This window comes from Castor canadensis, chromosome 3, assembly GCF_047511655.1.
Source record: "Castor canadensis chromosome 3, mCasCan1.hap1v2, whole genome shotgun sequence".
Classification (NCBI taxonomy): Eukaryota; Metazoa; Chordata; class Mammalia; order Rodentia; family Castoridae; genus Castor; species Castor canadensis.
This window is the reverse complement of record NC_133388.1, coordinates 163,838,734-163,860,744: the sequence shown is the minus strand read 5'-3', so window position 1 is coordinate 163,860,744 and position 22,011 is coordinate 163,838,734. Positions and strand designations below refer to the sequence as shown.

General features: G+C 37.8%; 1 protein-coding gene across 31 annotated transcripts in view; it reads right to left on the bottom strand.

The window, feature by feature from the left end:
- The window catches only part of Rims2 (regulating synaptic membrane exocytosis 2), a 573,766-nt gene extending 552,137 nt beyond the window's left edge, over positions 1-21,629 (bottom strand). For 14 of the 31 annotated variants that reach the window (XM_074068988.1, XM_074068974.1, XM_074068978.1 and 11 more), the window contains exon 1: positions 21,358-21,629. In XM_074068988.1, the coding sequence (XP_073925089.1) occupies positions 21,358-21,533 (176 nt within the window). In that variant the 5' untranslated portion in view covers positions 21,534-21,629. The remainder of the gene's footprint in view (positions 1-21,357) is intronic. The other 17 variants (XM_074069005.1, XM_074069007.1, XM_074069000.1 and 14 more) reach the window with 6 other exon arrangements.
- Between the last annotated feature and the right edge of the window lie 382 nt (positions 21,630-22,011).

Sequence of the window (22,011 nt, the reverse complement as noted above, 5' to 3'; positions counted from 1 at the left end):
AATAATTAATTAATTAAAACTAATTAATTAATAAATAAAAGCCCGTCAGTGAAGAAAATGTTCAAGAGCAGACACCCAGATGAATTTCCCCTGTATTCTTGCTCCCACTCACTCTCATCTCATCCTCTAACTCTCAAACTGACCTTCTTATAAACAAATGACTCTAACTCCAGATGGGACGAAGAACACAAGAGTTGGAGAACAAGTAACCTAAAATGTACCATGCTTTTTTTTTTCTGATTACATGTCTTCTGTGTGACAGTTTCATTGTATTTGCTCTTCACCACACCCCTATGAAACAGGCATTACCATCTTCAATTCATAAATAAAGAGACAAAGTCCAAGAGATAAGTGACTTGCTCAAGTCACACAAGTAACTAGCAAACTAGGATGCCCCCGAGGTGACAAAAGCACAGCCTTCCCTTTGTTCTGCTTACACACACTGTCTCGACTCTTTGAAACAGGATTAGGAAAAAAATAAGCAGAAAAGTAATATTTGCAGTCATAAAGATCCAGCTATTTTAACTGATTAGATTTACATTACAGAAATTGCCCCAACCTCTAATCAGATAAAAACAGAGTTTTTGAGAGGGAAAGTTTTACTGGAACTACACCTAACACTATTACAGAAGCCAGAATGACTCTAAACCATAGTGTTTCTGACTCTGGTAAACTAGAAAAGAGGTGAGAGACAAGCAGAGGGGTTAGGTGTATAGCTCAGTGGTAGGGAATGCACCCAGCATATGTAAGACCCTGGGTTCAATCTCAGCCTCCTCCCCCAAAGTAAAAAAAGACAAGCAGCAAAGCCTAAAAACATATACTAAGATCAGCATGCAAACCTAGACCAGGAATTAATAGAGTTCTAAATTGAGGACTAAGCACTGCTTATGTTAAGTTTGTAGAAAAGGGTCCAAGAAAGAGAACCAGTAAAGAACGAATTCTAAACTATAACAAGGATTACCCGTGAGTCAGAGAGATGAATGAGAACTGCAGGGAAAGAGCTGAGGCGAAGCTGAGAAATGTAAACTGGAAGGGGTGGAAAGAGAGGAGAGTGTTTGAAAACACTGCAAATACGGAAACATATGGTAAGCTGTGAGACAGTCTGAGCTATGGCATAGTTATAGAAATTCCTGCTGCAAAATCTGGTGGCAGATTGGAAGCATGTGTTCCAAACAATTCTGTAGGAGTTCCTATTGCAGTTGAAGAAAATGAATAATGAGAGCTGCATGTCCTTACCAGTCCCTGGGCTCCTTCCAAAGGGAATGCTAATGCAACTTTTCAGATGAAAGGAACACTGATCTGGTCTCAGTCTCAAATATTTCAGGATGCACAGGACATATGATAGATAAAGTCACTGAAATGCTTACCCCATTTATGTCTCCCTTTTGACAGGGCCCCCTTTTCTCCTTTATGCACCACAAACAGTGAACATTTTATTTTGCTAAAAGAAAAGACATATGAAAGGGAAAAGCAGACTATAAAGCTGGAAAGATTTGGAGAAAGGCTGTGAAGGCCTTGAAAGCAAAATTAAGGTGATTAAATGTTATTCCGACCAACAGAAAGTCTAAAGAGACCTTTAAGCCAGGAATTGAATGATTTAATTATTTAAAGCTTATTTTTTTTTTAAAGAAGATACTCTATTAGAGAAGAGAAAAAGGACTAGGGTGGGGGACAAAAGAGAGATTAATTGAGGCATGAATGTGATCAAAGCATGTTGTATGCATGTGTGAAAATGTCACAATGAAAACCATTACTTTGTACAATTAATATCCGCTAATAAAAATTAGTTTAAAAATGTATATATCATAAATACATAACTATATAACTAAATATGTTTATAACCATATGTAGCACATTATAAATTTATAATTTATAATTTATATACATATATTATAAGGAAGACACTCTGCAGCAAATTCAGAGGACAAACACAGGACAGAGACACAGATCCCAGAACACAAGACAGTGACCACACTTGCAGAAATGCCCTGGTAAGAATTCTCACACTAGTCAGACTTTTTGACACTAAATCAATAGGATATGTTGTCATATTAAAACAGGTCTCCTTATTTCAAAACCTTTCATTCTTATTTCAAAACCTCTTACTGCAGGTCAAACAAGCCAATGAGAAAAATCCAAACTTTTTAGTGTGGCATATAATCATAGTTGATTCTAAATATTTAATAACCAATATAGCAATATAAAATTAATACACAAATCAATATACAATGTAAAAATAAATCTCTTCTGCCCAAATAAACCATATAGACAAATAGATATGTGCTTACTATGTAACAAGAGTTATAGCATAAACTATTTATATAGTCACTCTAATAATTCACAAACCATTTGTTGAGTTTCAGAAAATATTGAACTAATGTCTTTAATAGGGTCATGTTCTGATACTTAAAACCATATCAACCTTTTCCTGAAATCTTCCTCATAAAATGACAAGTAATTAGGACCCTGGTACCCAGCACTTTGTTGCAATTATAAGGCAACTGGCCAGGCTGCCTGATGTCATGGTCACATAAGCATCTAGATGCTAGTGTTTCCCACGGGCTTGTGCTTGTGCTTCAGAATAGTCCCACAAAAAATGCAAATGCCCACAAAGTCACCTGCATCACAACCTGCTCTGCTGCCTCCAACAACAGGGCCCTCTGGACTGCAGCCAGCGTATGCCTTCCAAAGACTATAGTAATCCACACCAACCAGGTTAGTAGATCCCATAACCCATCTCTAATTTATTCTCTAAATAAGATTTATCAGCCTGGCGCTGGTAGCTCACACCTGTAACCTGAGCTATTTGGGAGGCTGAGATCAGGAGGATCATGGTACAAAGCCAGGCACACAAATAGTTTGAGAAACCCTGCCTCGAAAATAACACAAAAAAGGACTAGTGGAATGCCTAAAGTGATAGAGCACTTGCCTAGAAAGCATGAAGCCCTGAGTTCAAACCTCAGTTCAAACCAAAGATTTATCAACCTGCATCAAAGTAATTCAGTATTTTAAAAACAACTATCTCAGAGCTGAAGGCATAGCTCAAATGGTAGAGTGCCTGCCTAGCAAGTACAAGGCCCTGAGCTCAAACTGCAGTCCCACAAAAATAAGTTAATTAATTAACTAATTAATTAAAATGGTTTCAAGTATACAATACCTTACCATAAAACAAGATTTTAACTTTTTTACATGTCTGCAAATGAAAAATAACAAAGCACAGCTGCAGAACCAGTCTGCATGGAAACTGCCAACACTATATTTGAAATCAATGAACCAAAAACAAAAAAACAGAATGAATGACACTTTCAAAGATATAAGTAAGTGTAGTGGGTGAGGGCATGTGAGAAGACACAGAGACAACACAAATCAAAAGGATTGCTAACTAAAGTACTCACTGCAGGTTAAAGTATCCGCGGGTAGTAACAACATTTAGTTAAGAACTGGCATTACTGCCCCTGAAGACTAAAAATAAATAAATAAATCATCCTACAAAAACGTACCAAAAAAAAAATAATAATCAAAATGATAAATTTAAGATTTTAAAACAAAGTACTATAGAAATATTGTATAAATTTGCAATGACAAGAGTAAAAAGGTTTTACAACTTTTCAAGAAATATAGTATTTTATTCTCTGGAGTGTAAAATTTGCCTGTAGATATGAGTTTGACATAAAATAATGCTAATCAAATTGAAGACTTTGATCAATTCCAAGCTGCTACAATCCTGACTAGCAGTTTTTGCTACCATTGGCTTTGTAGAAAGAAATAGGGTAAGAACAAAACTCTTGTCCCGTACCTCAGAGTATTGTCTATTCAAAAGAAAAGCTTTAATTTTAACATTTTTGTAATAAAAATACTTTGAAATTGTGGTTCTCACTTTACAGATTTGTTAAAAGGTAACTATTGACTTCAAAACATGGTCGGGGGTGTTGCTCAGTAGTGCAGAGTGTGCTAGCATGCAAAGCCCTGGGCTTGACCCCACCACCACCACAAAAAAAAAAAAAAAAAAAGGCTTAGCTGACAGTTTTAAACACCTAAATGAAAATTCACAAAATTCATGAATTTAAATAATTTCCCAAACCATATGAAAATATATTAATGAATATGACAAAATTTACAGATTCGTAGCAACAGTTTGGCTTCAGAAAAATTAGATTAAAATGACTTGCAGTAAGAGATGATATGATAGCCTGACTGTCAAAAATGTAAGACTAGTAGAGTATTGCATATACTTGAAAAGTAACATCAACATTATTCTTCAATACTTGATATTTTTGTAAAAATTTATATGTATGATAAGTCCATTCACATTATCAGAAGAAATTCCAACATCAGTGAAAGAAAGCAAAGATCAAAGAATATTACTATCTTTGAAGTAAAATTTGAAGAGAATAAATTTCCAAAATTCTGACTAATAACATAAAAGGAGTTTCTATCAATCAGAGAAAGAGCAATAAGTACTTTCTTGCAATTTCTACCAGTACTTGTATGGAGTTTCTTTAACAGTGACCAATAAGAACTCGAAGACATCATCTTGGAATTATATGCATCTGCTTCAAAAATCAATAAATAAACCTAACTTTGAAAAATATATGATCTTAGAAATCAGCTGAGCATCTCCTTACTTATTTATTTATTTAGCAGCACTGGGGTTTGAACTCAGGGCATCATGATTGCTAGGTAGGCATGCACTCCACCCCTTGAGCCATTCCACCAGCCCTTTTTTGTGATGAGTTTTTTCAAGATAGGGTCTCCCAAACTATTTGCCTGGGCTGGCTTCAAACACCTAAGACATGACATACCCAGCCTAATTCTTTCCTTTAAATATTATTTTAAGTGGCTGCTGATAATGATAACATCAATCACCATTAAGATTATAGTAGTTGACGTATTATAACAATTTATAGTTCATAGGCGTAACTCACATTAACTCTATGGTAAAGATACCATCAGTCCATAATTCCAAAATCCATGATTCCAAAATCCAAAAATCCCTGAAAACAAGAATTTTCTGTAAGTCTGAGCCAAAAGTCCTGCCTTGAATTGAAATATGTAGTCTTTATTTAACCCACCTGTTAATATTCATACATTTCCCTGGAGGAATATTAATGTGTTTGATTAGGACCTGTTGCCCCAAAGCTGCTAAGAGTTACCTACTATGTTCCTTATGCACCTTTACATTTCCAAAGGTCTAAATGTAAGTTTCAGTTAAGAAATTACGAATCTTTCTTTTCAATCTTCACTTCAGAGTTCGGGAAATTTAAGTGACTTCCTCAGAATAACCTAGCTTGTAAGTGATGGAGCTAGAACTCTAATCCAGACATTTAAATTTTGTTTTCTATCCCCTGTCCAAGACGAGCCACAAATGAAAAAGCCTTCTTCAACATATAGAGAACTTGCATTTCATGTAGTATCTTGTAAGGATCAGTTAATGTAAATTTTCAAAATGCAAAATTAAAAACTAAGGCTAATTTGTAACCTTCAAAAAATATTTCCTGCTGCTTACATTTTTTCTCAGCTTCACTGTTTTATACAAATGACTAGCTCATTCTCTAGTTTGAGTTCACTGACCCAGAAGCTAATTTTTACGCCAATGCTATTTTTCACAAAAAAATACAAAGAAGACAAAATTTCAAAGGAGGATTGTAAATATCCCAGGGATTGCCAAATGTTTTAATGCCAATCCTCTCAATCCTGTGGTAGTTAGGTTTTTCAACAAGTATTTCTGGTTCTCCATATGTGGTGGGATTACACTTCTCTCTCTGACTTGAGCTAGGCACAATCATATAACTTGTTTTGACCAACAGAATATGAGCAGAAGCTATATACATACTTCTGAAAGGAAACTTCAAGAAACAATTTGCAATTCAGCAGTCTTCCTTGCCATTACTCCAGACAGCAGCTTCTCCAATAGCCTATGTGCCAGAATGAGGAAGACATGGGGCAGAAGCCCCAATGACCCAGAAAACCATGCAGTGCAAAGAAGAAATAAACCTACGCTGATTTAAGATACGGACATCTGAGGATGTCATAGTCCACTACAAGCTTAGCTTACCACAAATGTTATTTCCTCTCTGCTCCAAACCCACCCTTCTTTGCCCCACTTTTTATGGACTCTGTTACTATCTCTCCTTTGCCAGGTGGCACAATGTGAAGCTTTGTCAGCAGAGGGAGCCATAGTGACATTAAAGGAAGAAGGGTCACCTCTTCCCAGTTCTGAGTGTGTTGTTTTTGCTTCTTTTGGATCATGGCCGCTTGGTGCTTATGGTCACCTAGTGGTGCTAAACCTCCTCGCATGTTTCACCAACAGTCCCAAAGTCATCTTTCCAGCAAGTTTTAGGGGCACCCCCACAGGCAGTTTCTCAACCAGTCTGGCTCATACCTCAATAAGCTTCCCAATGAGAGTTTCTTGAGCAATCCAGTCAACACACCAGAAAGTCCTACCCATGACCCCACAATTTCCTGCCCCAGCCTGTGACAGCACCCTGGGCCACATCCACACACCATGGAGGGCTGGATCTCAGCCTCGGCCATGGGCCAAGGAACTTCTAAGTGTGTTTCTTTTGTGGATTCTCTCCTTGAGCCCTAGAAGAGAAGGCTGTTCTCTGTCTCAGGTTAATAATCCCTTATATTAATATCTTCCTGTTCAAATTACTATTATAGTTCCTATCTTCTAACTAGACTGTGCTATTTAGTCTATGCTAACGTATAAAGCTATAAACTGCAACATGAATTTATATTAATGTTTTTAGATTACTTTGGTTTTCTACATTATTTCATAGCTACTTCTAACTTCTAGTATTTATACACCTGAGTCAAAACAATTGATTAGATTTTTAACACTGTCATAAAGTTCAATCATAACACACATTACATCTTTCCATTAAAAAAAACTCTTGGCTAATAATTACAGAAAATAAAAATATTGCACAAAGCCACACTTAATGTAAAGAAAGAAATAAGTGCTCAACCAAATCTGCCAAGCGAAAACATCCTTATGAAAAGATTAAATCTAAATCTTTACTTACTTATACTGCAATGTTAAATCTATGCTGTCTTTAAAATGACCATCAGATAATGCAAATACTGCATTTGTGAATGGAAGACTTAGGAAGGCTTTATAACCAAAGACAACGTTCAATGACTCTGTGCTGTGCTAGTTGCGTGGCACATTATTTACTCCTCCCCTGATAAAAAATAAATACTATTGACTAAAATGTCTACTTAGGAAGAGTTTTTAAATCTTCTTTGTGTAAAACACGAAGCAATTCACATTTTACGCCACCAATTCCTCCATCTTCCCTTTAGTTAAAAATTTTAATTTGGTAAGAAACTGTTAAATGAATAAAAAACTGAAGAGCAGACTGACAATAATTTGAGGATGATATAGTATTATAAATCCAAGAAAAAGTGCACTGTGAGAAGTTATTTCAGAGATTTCATTCTAGAATTTTTTTCTGAACACAAACTACATTTTTTAAACTAAGAGTGAAATGGTGTCTACTTTATAAAAACTATATATCCAAACTTATTTCTACTGGTGCTCAATAGAGAAATGCTGAAGGAGAGTAATACCCCTATCCTAACTCCAGGCATACACAAATATATTTCCTTTCATTACAAAAGAAAACTTACAGATGTGAGTTAAATGAGAAGATTATTGGAATATCTGATCTGAGTGGGTCCAGTCTAATCACATGAGTCAGTAAAAGAGAAAAAACAATCTCTCCCAACTATGAGTAAAGAGAAATGCAAAGACAGAACAAGGGACAATGGGATGGCATCTTGAGAATCCAATGCCCCATTGCTCCTTCAGAAATCTAAGGACCTATTAAAGAGAGACCTCTAGGAGCTAAGAACAGGCCTTAGCTCACTGCTAATAAGGTAATAGGAATTTGAGTCTTTAAGTTTAAAAAAAGAAAAAAGAAAACTGAACTCTTTCAACAACCCAATGGAGCAAAGTAAGAAATGCAGCCCTGCCTGCACCTTGATTTCAGCCCAGGAAGACCATGTCAGGTTTCTGACTGACAGAACTGTAAGGTAATAAATGCATGCTCTTCTGAGTCACTAAGTTTGCTGCAGGAGTGGTAGAAAACTGATGCAAGGAATCCTGGGTGTAACCTTGGAAGATGTAGGTCTTTACTAATGGATGTGACAGTATCTTTTCAATAGGTATTAAAAGTATTTATTAAAACCATTATTCTCTAAAGTTGCCAATGTTTTCCTCCCCCTACCTAATTCACTTGTTTAACAAACATTCAGATGCGCTTACGATGTGCTAGGCATTCTTCTAAGGGCTTTAGAAATGTAAACCTAAGCGTCAAAATAGTTTCTGAAGCAGGTAATATCAGGATGCCCATTTTCAAATGAACACTGAAGTGCACTGCTACCAAGTGACAGTGGGATTCAAATTCAAGCTGTCTGACCCAGAGCTCACTTGAGCACTGTGCTCTTGCTGTTTTCTGTAAGAACAAATGGCACTGTAAGGGAAAGAGAATGGGTTTCTACGTTAGAAAGATCTAGGTGCAAATCAATTGTAACAACAAATGTTAGTTCAATTCCTATTACAATTCTAGGGATACATTCAAATTCAAACAAAACCCTATGTGGGATGGCTCAAGATAAAAACTGAATACTGAATTCCAACATTTCTTCTTCCCAGTTCCACATGTTCCTTCTTGTCCTAAGCTGAGACAACATGTGGCACTACAAGACAGTCTTTAGGGACTCTAAGCCTCATTATATCAACAAAAAATAGACTGGAATTTTACTATCATAAATTTGCTAGGAATCCAAGGAGGAGAAAGAAAATATGAGGTGCAGGTACAATGCAGTCTCTTTGACTTAATATAGCCTTGCCCATGGATTACTCAAATGAAACAGCTTATTACACACACTAACCGTTCGTTTCTTTGGCTTAACACTATAACCATGTTACTGTGTTCTTTTGAACGAACTTGAAGAGTGGTCACTGCTGATATGTAAATGTTCTTTATATCCTTCATCACCCAGAAATCCAAGTTCATCAGCTGTATTCTAAATATTGAACCTGGTATTAAAGATTCAAGTCCTCAAAGGTGCATACCCTCTGCATCAGGTGACCGTTTATATGTCTATACTCAAATTCTTCCCATTTTATAGTTCTCTTTCTCTTTTGAAGCATACTTGCAAAGTGATCCAATTCCTAAAATTGGATTCATTTAGCTTTCTATCCCAACAACACTACCATCACTATTGCCCAAGGAATATTGTTGTTACTCTGAGTTTTTAAGTGCTAACAACTAATGTTTCAAATAGAAAAACATTCCAACAGCAGGAGGAGAAAGTGTTTACCACCAGTGGGGGGAAAAAAGGCTTAATCTCTCCTAGAATAAATGTTAATTAAATAAAAAGTTTTAATGGAAATAATATTCATTAAATATATTTTGTTCTTGCTGATTCATTCACTGACCTCTGCTTGCTTATGGTTTTATTAATGCCATGTACCATAACCAACAGCTCTCATGACCAAGAGAACAATGGAACTTTTTTGCATATATGACCACTAAAGCCCCAAAATAATCACTTCTTAAGGTCTTAGCAGCTAAACTGTGAATTTGAGACATGTTGATATTAAGTATGATAAAAGCTATGACAAAGGTGTGGACTAAGAGTTAAAGGAACAGAGGAGATTCAGCTAACCCAATTTTCAACAGGTTGGAAACCTCAGACAAATTTCAGCTAAGACCTTGTATGAGTTGGCTACCAAGAAAAATGGGTAAGGCTTGTAGGCCAAGATATATAATGTGCCAAAGTAGAGAAACAAAATTTAAAAGAAAAATTAAAGGGCCAGACATGGTGGCTCCCACCTATAATTCCAACTACTCAGGAGACTGAGAATGGGAGGATCACTATTTGAGGACAGCCCAGGCAAAAAGTGAGACCACATCTCAATCAATAAACTAGGCACCGTGACACACACCTGTGGAAGGTAGAAGGTTAGGGAAGAGGATGGAAGTCTGAGGCCAGTCACAGGCAAAATCACAGGACCTTGCCTGAAAAAGAGCTGAAATAAAAAAGAACTGAAGGTGTGGCTCAAGTGATAAGCAAATGCAAGGCCTTGAGTTCAAACTCCAGTACTGAGAAAAAGAGATAAAAAATTATAGAACTAACTTCAAACAGTTTGATACAACCAAAATAGGCAGTATCTATGAAAGGTTGCCAGGAGATAAACAGTGGTAAGACATCACAAAGAGCCTTGTAGGACATGCCTAGAAGTCTGGACTTTATTCTAAAGACAATAGAGGTGGACTGAAGAATACTAAGGATTTAAAATACCTCTGTATCTTAGAGAGTTAAAGAGTCATGGAGGTTGAGTCATGAACGTGAAAAGTAGAGAAACCTGTTCAGAAGTGAATAAAGTAATTAAGAAAAACATGCTAGAGGCATAATCCAAGGCAGTGACGATGATGGTGAGACGACAGACTTCGAAGATCTGAGATATGTGGCTAATAAGATTTAGAAATTGGGGCTGGAGGTATGGCTTAAGTGGTAGAGCACCTGCCTGGCAAGTGCAAAGCCCTAAGTTCAAACCCCAGTAACACCAAAAAAAAAAGATTTAGAAATTGATTGAGTAGTGACAGAGTGGGAGGAAATTAGAATGATTCCACATCACTAAGTTTTATTTAACAAATGTTACTGACAGACAGCTATGTGCCTGGCACTGCCCTACGCATAAAAATAAACTAAATGGCTAACTTAAAAGATTAAAACTTGGCCCATGATTTCAAAGGAACCAGTTACACTAAGGAAAACATAGAAATTAGTAATTACGATTGAATATACCCAAACCATAAAATATATACAAAATTCTATCCAGGTTGAAAAAGGAGGCTTCCTTAACTAACAAAAACATGTCACAGCAATGGAGCTGCACATAAAACAGCTCACCAGGTAAGGTGAGGCCACATACACACAAGGAGTCAGAGAACATGATGTCTGGAGGAGCCAGTAAGATTACTGAGGTTACATTGACAGGTGGGGGGGGGGGAGAGATTCCTGAATACCTAAGTCATGGTCCATTATTCATTCATAATTTCAACAATCTATACTAAACCCTGGAGAAGCAATGGATTGAGAGTCCTGGGAGGAAATGATGGCATCTTCAAACTGGGGAAGTAAGGAGAGTTTGACATAAGGATTGTTTTACAAAGGACTAGCAAGATTGGAAAGCATTTCCATAACCAGAAAAGGGAAGCTATGTGAATAGGCCACCTGTGGATTTTCGTAGAAAAAGATATAACCACCTGCAACACCTGGTGTGGAGGAAGACTGTGCACAAATAATCTGCCTTCATTCTCCTCCATCCCTCCAACACGCCAGTATTTCACACTAACAAAATTCAACTGGAAGTCAGAGAATACAGAAGCCCTCTGGTCTAATCCAAAGAGTCGGCCTCCCATAGCACACAGTAAAGTGTGGGGGTGGCGGGAGTACAGCATCACTGGAGGGTGAATGGGAAAAAAATGTAACAAGAAATTAAGTTCAACAACATTCAACTGCATGTCCCTCCTAATTCTGAAATACAGCATCTGTAAACCTTTCTAAACTTTAGTTTGGAGATGACAATTGACCATTAGCATTAAATCTGCTATACTTCTTTGCATTGAGCTTTAATTTATCCTAAAAGGCATCCTTAGAATTGTACATTTTTCTGTTTCATCTTAAATTGTGTTATATCTGATCCCAAAGCAAAATGTCTCCACCATGAAATGAAAAAGCTTTACATTTTGTATCTGTGCAATGGTTAGCTCCAGAAGTAATTCCACAGTACTAAAATTTATTACCACAGGCTGATCTCTCTTCACTGATTGTCTGGTCTAAGCTAAATTAGTCTTAATTTGGTCATAGAATTTTATTTATTGATTTTTGAGATAGGTGTCCGGTAGCCTCAAACTCGTGATCTTCCAAGATTATAGACAAGTACCACCACATCCAGCAATAACAGAATTCTTCAGTACAGAATTTGTAAGGAGAGGTCTATTCCATATGCCTGGTGACAACTGGGCTGTATGTAGCCTGTCTTTGTCTGTTTGGGTTGCTATAATAAACCATGATAAATGGTAGCTTATAACAAACAGATAATTTTTTTTTAAAGTTCCAGAGTCTGGGAAGTTCAAACTCAAGGCAGTGACACATTCATTGTGTTGGGGGGAGAGGGTAGGGGGGCTGGGTTTCTAATTTATATTAGCCATCTTCTTTTAGAAGGGCAAAAGAACTTTCTGGTGCTGTTTTTTATTATTTTTTTAAATAGGGGGCACTAATCCCATTGTGAAGCTCTGCCCTCGTGACCTAATCCACCCCCACAATGGCCCACCTCCTATTACCATTACATTGGGGAAATAAGTTTCAAGAAATGAATTTCAGGGGAACACAGACATTTTGTCCATAACATTCCACTAGGAATTTGCTGAAGGTGCATGTGCTATGTTATGATAGAGCTTTTTCTAGGTTTAATACATAAAAAGTATTAAGAGAATTTGTATTTGTTAAGGTGAGATGAACCACAGCAGTAGATACAACCTTCAAAATTGCAACAAGTTAACACAGTAATTATTTCTTATTCATGTACAGAGAAGTGTAGTCACCCCCAGAAATTTAATCACATGCATTCACCTAGATACATGAGAGTTGGAAAAAGATAGTCAGGGCTAGGGAGCTGCCACATGGCAACAACTCTATGAAAGAGAAACACAAATTTTTAGCAAACACCTAGCCATCTCCAGCACAAAATTCATTTGTCCTAATAAAAGCATTAATTAATCCTTTCAGGATAAAGACAGCTTTTGGTTAACAGGAATTAAGTGTGATAAAACAGATTTTTCATTTATGTACTTGCAAAGCAAACTATTAGAAAAATGGTAATAGATAACTCATGCCAACAAAACAAGATGGATGTGAGCATCATCACCATCTGTCAACAAACACCACCAAAGCACCAGTACCACTGTCATTATTTTGCTACCTAACTGTATTGCTTAGTATATTCTTTTTTTCCCAGTTTTAGAAGCACAGAAGCTAGTTACAGGATGCATGAAACTGCCAAGCTATTTTTTCCTTCCAGCTGAATGTAAGTTTGACTGGAAGAAAAATCTTAAAAGTCCTGAAGAATTCCATCTTCTTCCTTGGCCTAAAAGAGCATGTATTCAGCTCCTTTCTTAGCAAAACCTACGAAATTGTGTGTGTTACATAAAAAAATTAAATGTTTGTTAATTCAAAATCCCTTTGAAAAGCAGTTAGCTAGCACTGTTGTCTAGAAAATATGGTTTAGAGATTTTGACATGTATATATAACATACAGAATAAATGCATAATATACTGAATATTATCCTTTTAACTTTCCTCTTTCAAAAAAAAAGTTCTATTTCTAGAACTTTCATAACACACTTTCTGTAATCCTGCAGCAATTCAGTAAGCTAATAAAAAAAGAAACACAATCTTTCCTAACTTCAACATGTCATTTCCTTGGCTAATCTCCTCTCTATATTTCAAAATTCCCTTAGAGGCGATATAAGAATATATATATATACATACATATACATATATATGGAAGAAAATATGTTCTAGTTAAGCCTAACATATAACACAATGATTTGTGATAGTTTAAAATATCCAAAGAATGGGCTGGTGGAGTGGCTCAAGTGGTACAGCACTTGCCTTGCAAGTGTGAGGCCCTGAGTTCAAACCCCAGTACCACTACATAAATAAATAAATAAAACATGCTCTTAAAAATATATATATATCCAAAGGATGAAACAAAGTCAGATGGTGAGAAATTCACTAAGACTATAATCAATGGGAATGAGGAATATCCAATAAAAGATCAATAGTTTTTGAAAGATTGCATACCATGAATACAACTAGCAGAAAAGTTTTATAAGGTAGGGTTCTCTCCAATTGTGAGTGGATTCAAGAGCCCTGACTTTTTCTTCGTCCCATCTTTTCTTCTTTCTCCCTTTTGGCCACTTTTACTATTGCTCTATTATTTTCCACCTCTGCCCACTAAATTCCAAGTTATAATCACATCTAGTACTCATATTCATTTTATAAACTCTTTAAAACAATAAAAGAAACCACTTCACAGAGAACACTGGTCCTGAGACCAGAGGAGTTTAGAGGGCTAACCATCAGTGAGATTAGCAGACAGAGACAAACTTACTTCATATATGGCAGTCAGTTAAGCAAGTCAGGCTTCCTAAGAGCTTACTTGACCCTTCACACAGTTGTCAAATCCTGGCAATCTGAGCTTCTAAATTTTTCAAGAATCTATCTTGATGCTCTGCTCCCATCTCTATTGCCTTACTTTATATCTTATCATTTATCACCTAGACTACTGCAAGAGTTTGTTAGCTACTGCTCTTGTCTCCGGTTTCACACCTTCTCATCAATACTCTAAGAGTGGAGTTTTTCCCAACAAAAGTCTAATTATATTGTACCACTGCTTAAAAGCCCTCCATGACTTCCTGGCTGCCTTCAGGATTAAATCCAAATCCAAAGAACAGCATACAAAATCTTTTAAGCTCTGATCCTTGGCATCTTTCCAGTCTCCTCTACTGACTCACCTCCATGTAAAACTTGTGCTCTTCAGAAACACATCCGGTGAGTTCCTTAACCACGCCCACCATACCATGCATCTTTTATAAATGACAGCCTGCGGGAAAGGAAGTTGTAGGATTTTTGCTTGGAATATCCCCATCTGCCCAGCTAACACCTACTCATCCTTTGAGACAGAATAGATGTCATCTACCCCAGAAATTCCTCTCCTCTGCATATACTCATGATACACTATACACAGTATCATCTCCTAGCACTTACCATGCAGTATTTTAATTATGGCTTACCCTCTGTCTTGCAATGAACTCTGTAAAGATTAACTGGTAGTGGTTCAAAGTATTTTGACACCCAGAGATATCTGCATTTCATTAGGTAACTAAAAGTCACCTACACAAAAAATCTAAGAGAAAAACATCTAGAAATTTTAATAGGATAAACTGACATCCTCAAACAACTTCACACAGACAGAACACACTACTTATACTGTTAGTCTGATCTTTTTATGATAGTTATAATCTATTTAAAACACCTTTACAATATTTTTTCATGACTCTTTACATTTGTATATGTACATGTGATGATAGTTGGGCTTCAACTCTGCCCATAAAAGACATGAACTATTTCTATCAAAAGTGGTCTATGAAATGCAGTCATGGACAAAAGACTGAAGGAGGATCACGGTTCAATATCAGCCTGGGCTACATAATGAGAATCTGTCTCCACTCAGCTCTGCTAATGTTTAAAAATTATTAATTGATTTCAGAAATAAGTGCCCTACTACATAAGAAATCCCTTTTTTTTTAGATTATTAGACTTTACCTTAATGTAAGTTTTACCTACATGAACATAATGTTTCATTGCCACTGTTTCATTCATTCACCCAACTAACTTTTTAGTACTACTGTGTGTCAGGCATTCTATTAAAATGGAAGTTCTTGAAGCTTCAATGATGAACAGGTCAGACATGGTGTCTGCTCTCTGGGCCTTTATAATCTAACAAAGTAGACAGATCTTAAACTAGTGAATAAAAAAATCATTGTAAATTTTGCTAAGTACAATTAGAAAAGAAAAACTATGTTATAATAAAGGATAAGGCAGAGAACCTAGTTAAGAAAGGATGATGAGGAAAGGGCTCTCTAAAGCAAATGTGAGCTGCAGTCAGAAGGATGAGGAAGAGGCAGTCAGGCAAAGAGTAAGCCCATTTGAGGGACAACTCAAAGACTGGCATTCTAAGCTTTAATCACCATGCTTCAGAATTAGCTGAACCTGAAAAAGCCTTCTGAGTTCTCCTGTATAATATGAATACAGGAGAAAAATAAATACATATGTAGTCAAACACAAAGTAAAAACTTCATCCTAGGCATTCCTAAGAACAACCACAATGTAGTTTCCACAACTTCATCCCTTCACATTTACCTGGCAATCGATACCTTGCCAATAACAAATAACTGGGTGCCAGCATTATTTTCACTGCCGTTCCTTAGTTATCAGACTCCCTAAAAATGAGTATTGGTAAGGAAACTTCTTCCAAATCACCACCCTCCTGCTTCTCAACCCTAGTCTTCTAGACAAACAATGAAGTTACTTAAAAACCCTCCAAGCACATTTTAGCTTCCTAGTAGACAAAAGGAAAAAAATCTTTCCAATTTTAGAAAATGGGAACATTTCACCCAGAAATGCTATTTAAAAATTATAGTTTAAAAACTGCTGTCTATAATCAGTTAGTGAGAATGATTATTTATTGCACACCTACATATTTCAGAATACTTTATAATGATCACAACAATCCTTCAAGATAAGTGTTATTACTCAGATACTGTACACAAGAAAACTCACAGTATGATAATAAGCAAGATGTTACAGTTGTTAATTAATAAAGTTTCAAGTAAAAATTCATCTTCCTCCACTACTTCTTTATTCATCATACAGTATAATGAGTCCTTTATCAAAATGTACTGTCAACTGGAAGATATTATTTAACTGCACTTTAAAATAATGACTATATATTAAAAATTTATCAGATACTTTCTTATAAAATGCCCATCAATTTTATGGAATGCATTTTGAATCCTTAAAAACCATAGGGCTTCATTTTTTTGGCCATGACAATGGTTACTCACATGTTATTACAATAGGCTTCTCTAGTCAAAAAGTCCTCATGATTCCTTTGCATCATTTAGCTGACATGCCATGTAAGAGGAAAATAGAAGAGTTTTTAACATGAGAAAAAGGAAAAACACTCTAAACTGATCTCAAACCCAAAAGCCATGAAATAAGAATGCTATAAATTTAAATACATTTTTAGAATCCTGACCAGTAAAAAAGGCTTAAGCAAGGCCCTACATAAAGAACATATAAAGAGCTTCAACAATCACTGAAAATTATAACTGAAAAGGAAATATAAATGATCATAAATAAATGTAAAAGGCTCTTGATCTCACTGACAAGAAAACTACAAATTTAATCTACAGTGGCATGTTTTTCACTAAAATATTGACACGGATTACAACACACTGAGTTGCCAAGGAAGTGGGAAAGTCTCCTCAGTATGTCACTTTTGCATATTTCCTGGATGAAGGTAAACTTAGCAATATTTACTAAAATGTAAAATACACTAACCCTTTGAATCAATAGTTTTGTTTCAGGGACATGTTCACACATGTGGAAAATGCTATGTACAAAGATATTTATCAAAGTATTGCTTCTAATTGCAAATACCTAGAAACAACTTAACTCCCCACAAATAGGGTAATTGTTAAAAAAAATTACAGAACATTCATCAAATGGGATATTACACAGCCATTAAAATAAATGAGGCAGCTAATACTCACAGATGTGCATTTTATCTCCTAAAAAGCAAACCTCAAGATGTACTTGTGCTTTTATGTTTGCATGCAAGCACACATATACACATGTATCCAGACACATACAATATTTGATATGATATATACAGCTACTCTCATGCACAGACTATCTCTGGAAGAGTATGCAACATACCAGTAACAAGAACTGCTTCCTGTAGGGGAAATAGGTAGATAAGACATTTTGTAACATTTGTATGGGTTACCTATTAAATAAAGAATTGACTTTGGAAGCTATTCATAAAACTGAATTATTTTAAAAATTTAGAACCGCTCCTCTAAATGTTAAATATAAACTAACTGTTACCTTAATCAATCATGTACATTTTCAATTCTTATCTTCCTTTATTTGGGGAACAAACTCTCCCCTTAACATTAATAGAAAATCCAAACTGAGAATAAAAAAATAATATATACATCAAGAAACACGTAAGTAGCTAGGCTTGGAGGCACACAGCTATAATTCCAGCAGAGACAAGAGGATCATAAATTCAAGGCTAGCCTGGGCTGCATAGTCTAAAAGCCTATAATATGTACATGGTAAAAACTTAGTATGTATTTACTTTAAGTGAATGCTTTTTTATTGATTTTAGTGGGTTTAGTTTCTTCATACTTTTTTTCATAGTACTGCACTAAAACAAAACAAAAATGACAAAAAAGTATAATTTTTAATAAATTATGTTTTTCTTTCCATAAACTGACTCTTCATTTTCCCACAGAACTGGTAAACTCATTTGCATGACCACAATTCAACTTCACATGACTTATCAGGTACCTGTTATGTGCAAGTGTTATGGATGCTGCAAAACACAGACACCAAAAAAGGGCAAATTATGATTCTTTCCCTTAGGGAGTTGAATCTTGAAAGACCAAGCTGACAACAATTAATCAGTAAAAGGACATTACAGATTTTATGAACAGATTAAATTATCCAAACCAAAAGCACTGCAGAAATTAATGTAAAGATTTTTAAAAGTAATTTTTGAGCAAGGATTTATTGAGATGTAAAAACACTTTCAAAACTTCAGTATCTTGCTCCCATGTAAATGGTATTATTTGATGAAGACAGAGAACTTCCTGAGTATGTATGCTCAGCTGGGCTTGGAGGAAATTGCTGATAATTACATATAAGTTGTTTTTAATTATTCAGGATAATAAGGAGAGAGTTCACTGAAGTGGTCTCAATCTGCTTTGATTGCTCACCTTACTTATTAAAAATAACTCAGACATGAACCTCTAACTATATTATATGTATCATAGTATTGCTAATATATATATTAAATATTAATGAAGCTTAATTTCTTTTTCAAATATAAAAGAAGTTTTAATATTTTTCTTCTTGTATTCCAATATGTCATCTCAGAAAGGCCTTGGGTATGCATGTCTCTCTATGCATAATGCTTAATATGAATATTCAAACTCAAAGACCAAGCAAAAATATTTTTATCCAAGTTTCAATTTCTTTATGCATCGAACTTACTTTTTAACATAGTTGTTTAAAGGTACCAAGCATAAACTAGAATTTGAGCTTTTCTGTACCCATGACCTCTCAGAAAAGATGTTAATGTGCAGTCAAGTGAATATCACTACAGAGAAACAAAGGAGGGTTTATCACGACCTGATAAACGGGCCCTAAAACTTGATGGGAAATAGCAATCATTGAAGAATATTAGCATTATTTTCTCTTACATATCATACTTTTATTTAATAATACTGATAAAATACTATTTAATAAACTGCCAAATTCTTCAAAATGATTTGACCCTCATAATTATAATTCTTTTATAAAGTCTATTCCTCTCCTCCTTTTCCATGTCTATTCTTTATTGTTACGAAAACATTTTAAAGAACACTTAGAACTAAATTTTCAAATATACTGTATTTTAACTTCAAAGTAACTTGATAAAGCACATATATAATTCTCAATCCATAAAGGCTATTTTGAGGTAAGACCCCCTGCCAAAACTAAGATAGTGTTAAATATTTTTAAATAAGTCTGAATATATATCTTTCATTGATGTAACTTCATGTATTATGTGAATATGTTTACAGAATGTTTGTGTCTACCTAAATTATGCAAATACGAATGCACTAACATATACAGGCAAAGTATGCAAATTTACATACAGATATAACATATGCACATGTAGCTACCTGAGAAGCCCTTTCACAACATTTTCCAATAAAATATACTGTTCATTTGGAGTAGTGTTTAATTAAATACTCAACAGTTCCCTTAAATTTCCATATGTTAGACAATATGTGAATATGTATAATGGACAAGCTAATAAACACTGTGATTTGACATACTATAACTAAAAACACATTTTACACTTAAATATGTGGGTCAAAGAAATGAAACGAAATTTTATTTGAGCATCATTTTGGCAACACTGATTTTACAAATTGTGGTAAAAAGTATAAATGCATATATCTAAGTATAAAAGTTGTAAATCATAAAAAGCCTGGTATTCATAACAAAGTTCAGCAAAGTTAGGAATGTGCTCAGTTTTTTAAAATAATCTTTATCCTTCCATTAACTGAAATAAACTGCTTAAATTGTTTAATTTTTTATATCCTATGCCTAATATATTCCCAGATAAAGTACGAAAACCTAGAAATTAGTTTTGAAGACACAATACTAAATTTCAGTTACTATATCAGGAATACATTTATGCTCTTAATCCTTCCGTACCTTGAGGGAAGTTGGAACTTTTTCTAAAATATACAGCTATTTAGTATAATTTTGTTACTATGTTAAAGAATGGCCTTTATCAGTGCATGGAAGAATACTAAACAACCTGTTTTAATAATTAGGTGAGCAGAGCTCAGAGTGTTATTTCCTCGAGAGAAGAACGCTACACTTTCAATTCTGTTTCTATAGAGAGCATCGGGAAAGTGTATTTGATGACATGCAAAAGAAAGGTCCCATCTGGGGCACAGACAAGTCGATCAAAAGATCGTGGATAATTCCTTTCAAGCCAAAAGTAAAAAAAGTGAGATGGACCACATAAAGGGTCACATCTCTGTCCAGCGTCTTTCCCCGGTCACCAAGAAGTCAGACAAGCATGAAGCCTTTCACAGCCGCCCGAGGAGAGGCCCCTCCCGCCGGGTCCCCGTGGACAGCTCCCTGGTGCTGAAGTTACGCTCCTCCACTCCGAGCCCGGCCGCCACCCTCGCGCCTCCCGCCCTCGGCCGGGACTTCCCCGGGCCGGGTGCAGCCCCACTGCTCAAGCGTAGCCCCGGAGTCTCCGGGATTAAACAGATTTACTAGTTGCAAACGGGAAGCGCAGCCGAGCGCAGGGTGTCAGCACCGCCGAGGGGGAGGGGCTGGAAGATGGCGGCGGCCGCACACCCACCCACCCGAGACTCGCCCGAGCCTAGGCCCCTGGCCCGCGCTGCCGTCCTCCCACTCGTGGCGGGGATGGCCGCGATGCTCTTCCCGCCGCTGGACGCTGAGCCGCCCCGCGAGGGCGCGGGACGCAAAACCCCCGGCGACGCCCGCAGCCCCGGCCAGCGCGCCTTCGCCCGGGTCCGGCCGGGGAGCACCTGTGCACGGCCATATTGGATCGCTTGCCCCAGTCACTGCCTCGGCGCGGAGGCGGCGGGAAAGGGAAGGGGACGCGAGCAGTCTGAGTGCAGCCCCAGCTCCGCGGGGCCCGGCAGCCAAGCTGGCCCGCGGGGAAAGCCGGATGGTGCCGGGGATCACACCGCCCAAGGCTCACCACCCCAGCCGGCCTCGGCTCCCTGTCTCCGCGACACACACCCCCACGCTGACAACCAGAAACCGGCCCTCGTGGCCGGGGCGCCACGGGCGGGAGGGAGCGGAGAGCCGGGGCGCGCAGGCAGCGGCCGAGGGGGCGGAGGGCAGGGAGGAAGGCGGGAAGATGGAGCCCGGTCCTTACTTGAGCACGGACTGCTCCTTCTCCTCTTCTTTCTTCTGCCGATCCATGACAGCCAGGATGATCTTCCTCTCCTCCTCCGTGAGGTGGCTGAGGTCGGGCATCTCGGGCTGCGGAGGTGGCTGCGAGGCCGCCGGGGTAGGAGCCGGGCGGCCCCGGGGCCCGACAGGAGCCGACATGTTTGGTGGAGCCGAACCACCCTAGGGAAGCGGGAAGGCAGCTCCACTGGCAGCGGCGGCGCGGGCGCGGGCGGCTGGGGCAGCCTCCGGCGCTTGGGACAAATACATACAAATCAATGGCCTTCAATCCCAGGCGACAGCTCCCCTCCCCCAAGAAAGGCAGCAGGGGGAGGGGAGGCGAGGGCTGGGGGAGGGAGGGCTGAGGAGTGCGCTCCGGGAAATGTGGCTTCTTCCCGGGGGCGCAGGGCTGGCAAGTGAGCGGCTCCAGGGAGAGCGAGGAGCTGGAGGCCCAGACGCGGAGTGCGCGGAGCGGCGGGGGAGGGTGGTAGAGTAAGGTGGCGGCGATGGCTAAGGGTGGGGTGACGGGAGGACGGCGCGCGGGCCGGGGCGCAAGTGTGTCCGGCCGCGGCAGGGCAGGGGGCGCGCGCAGCGCGGAGAGGCCACGGGTGTCTGCGACCCAGTCCCCGCCAGGGAGACC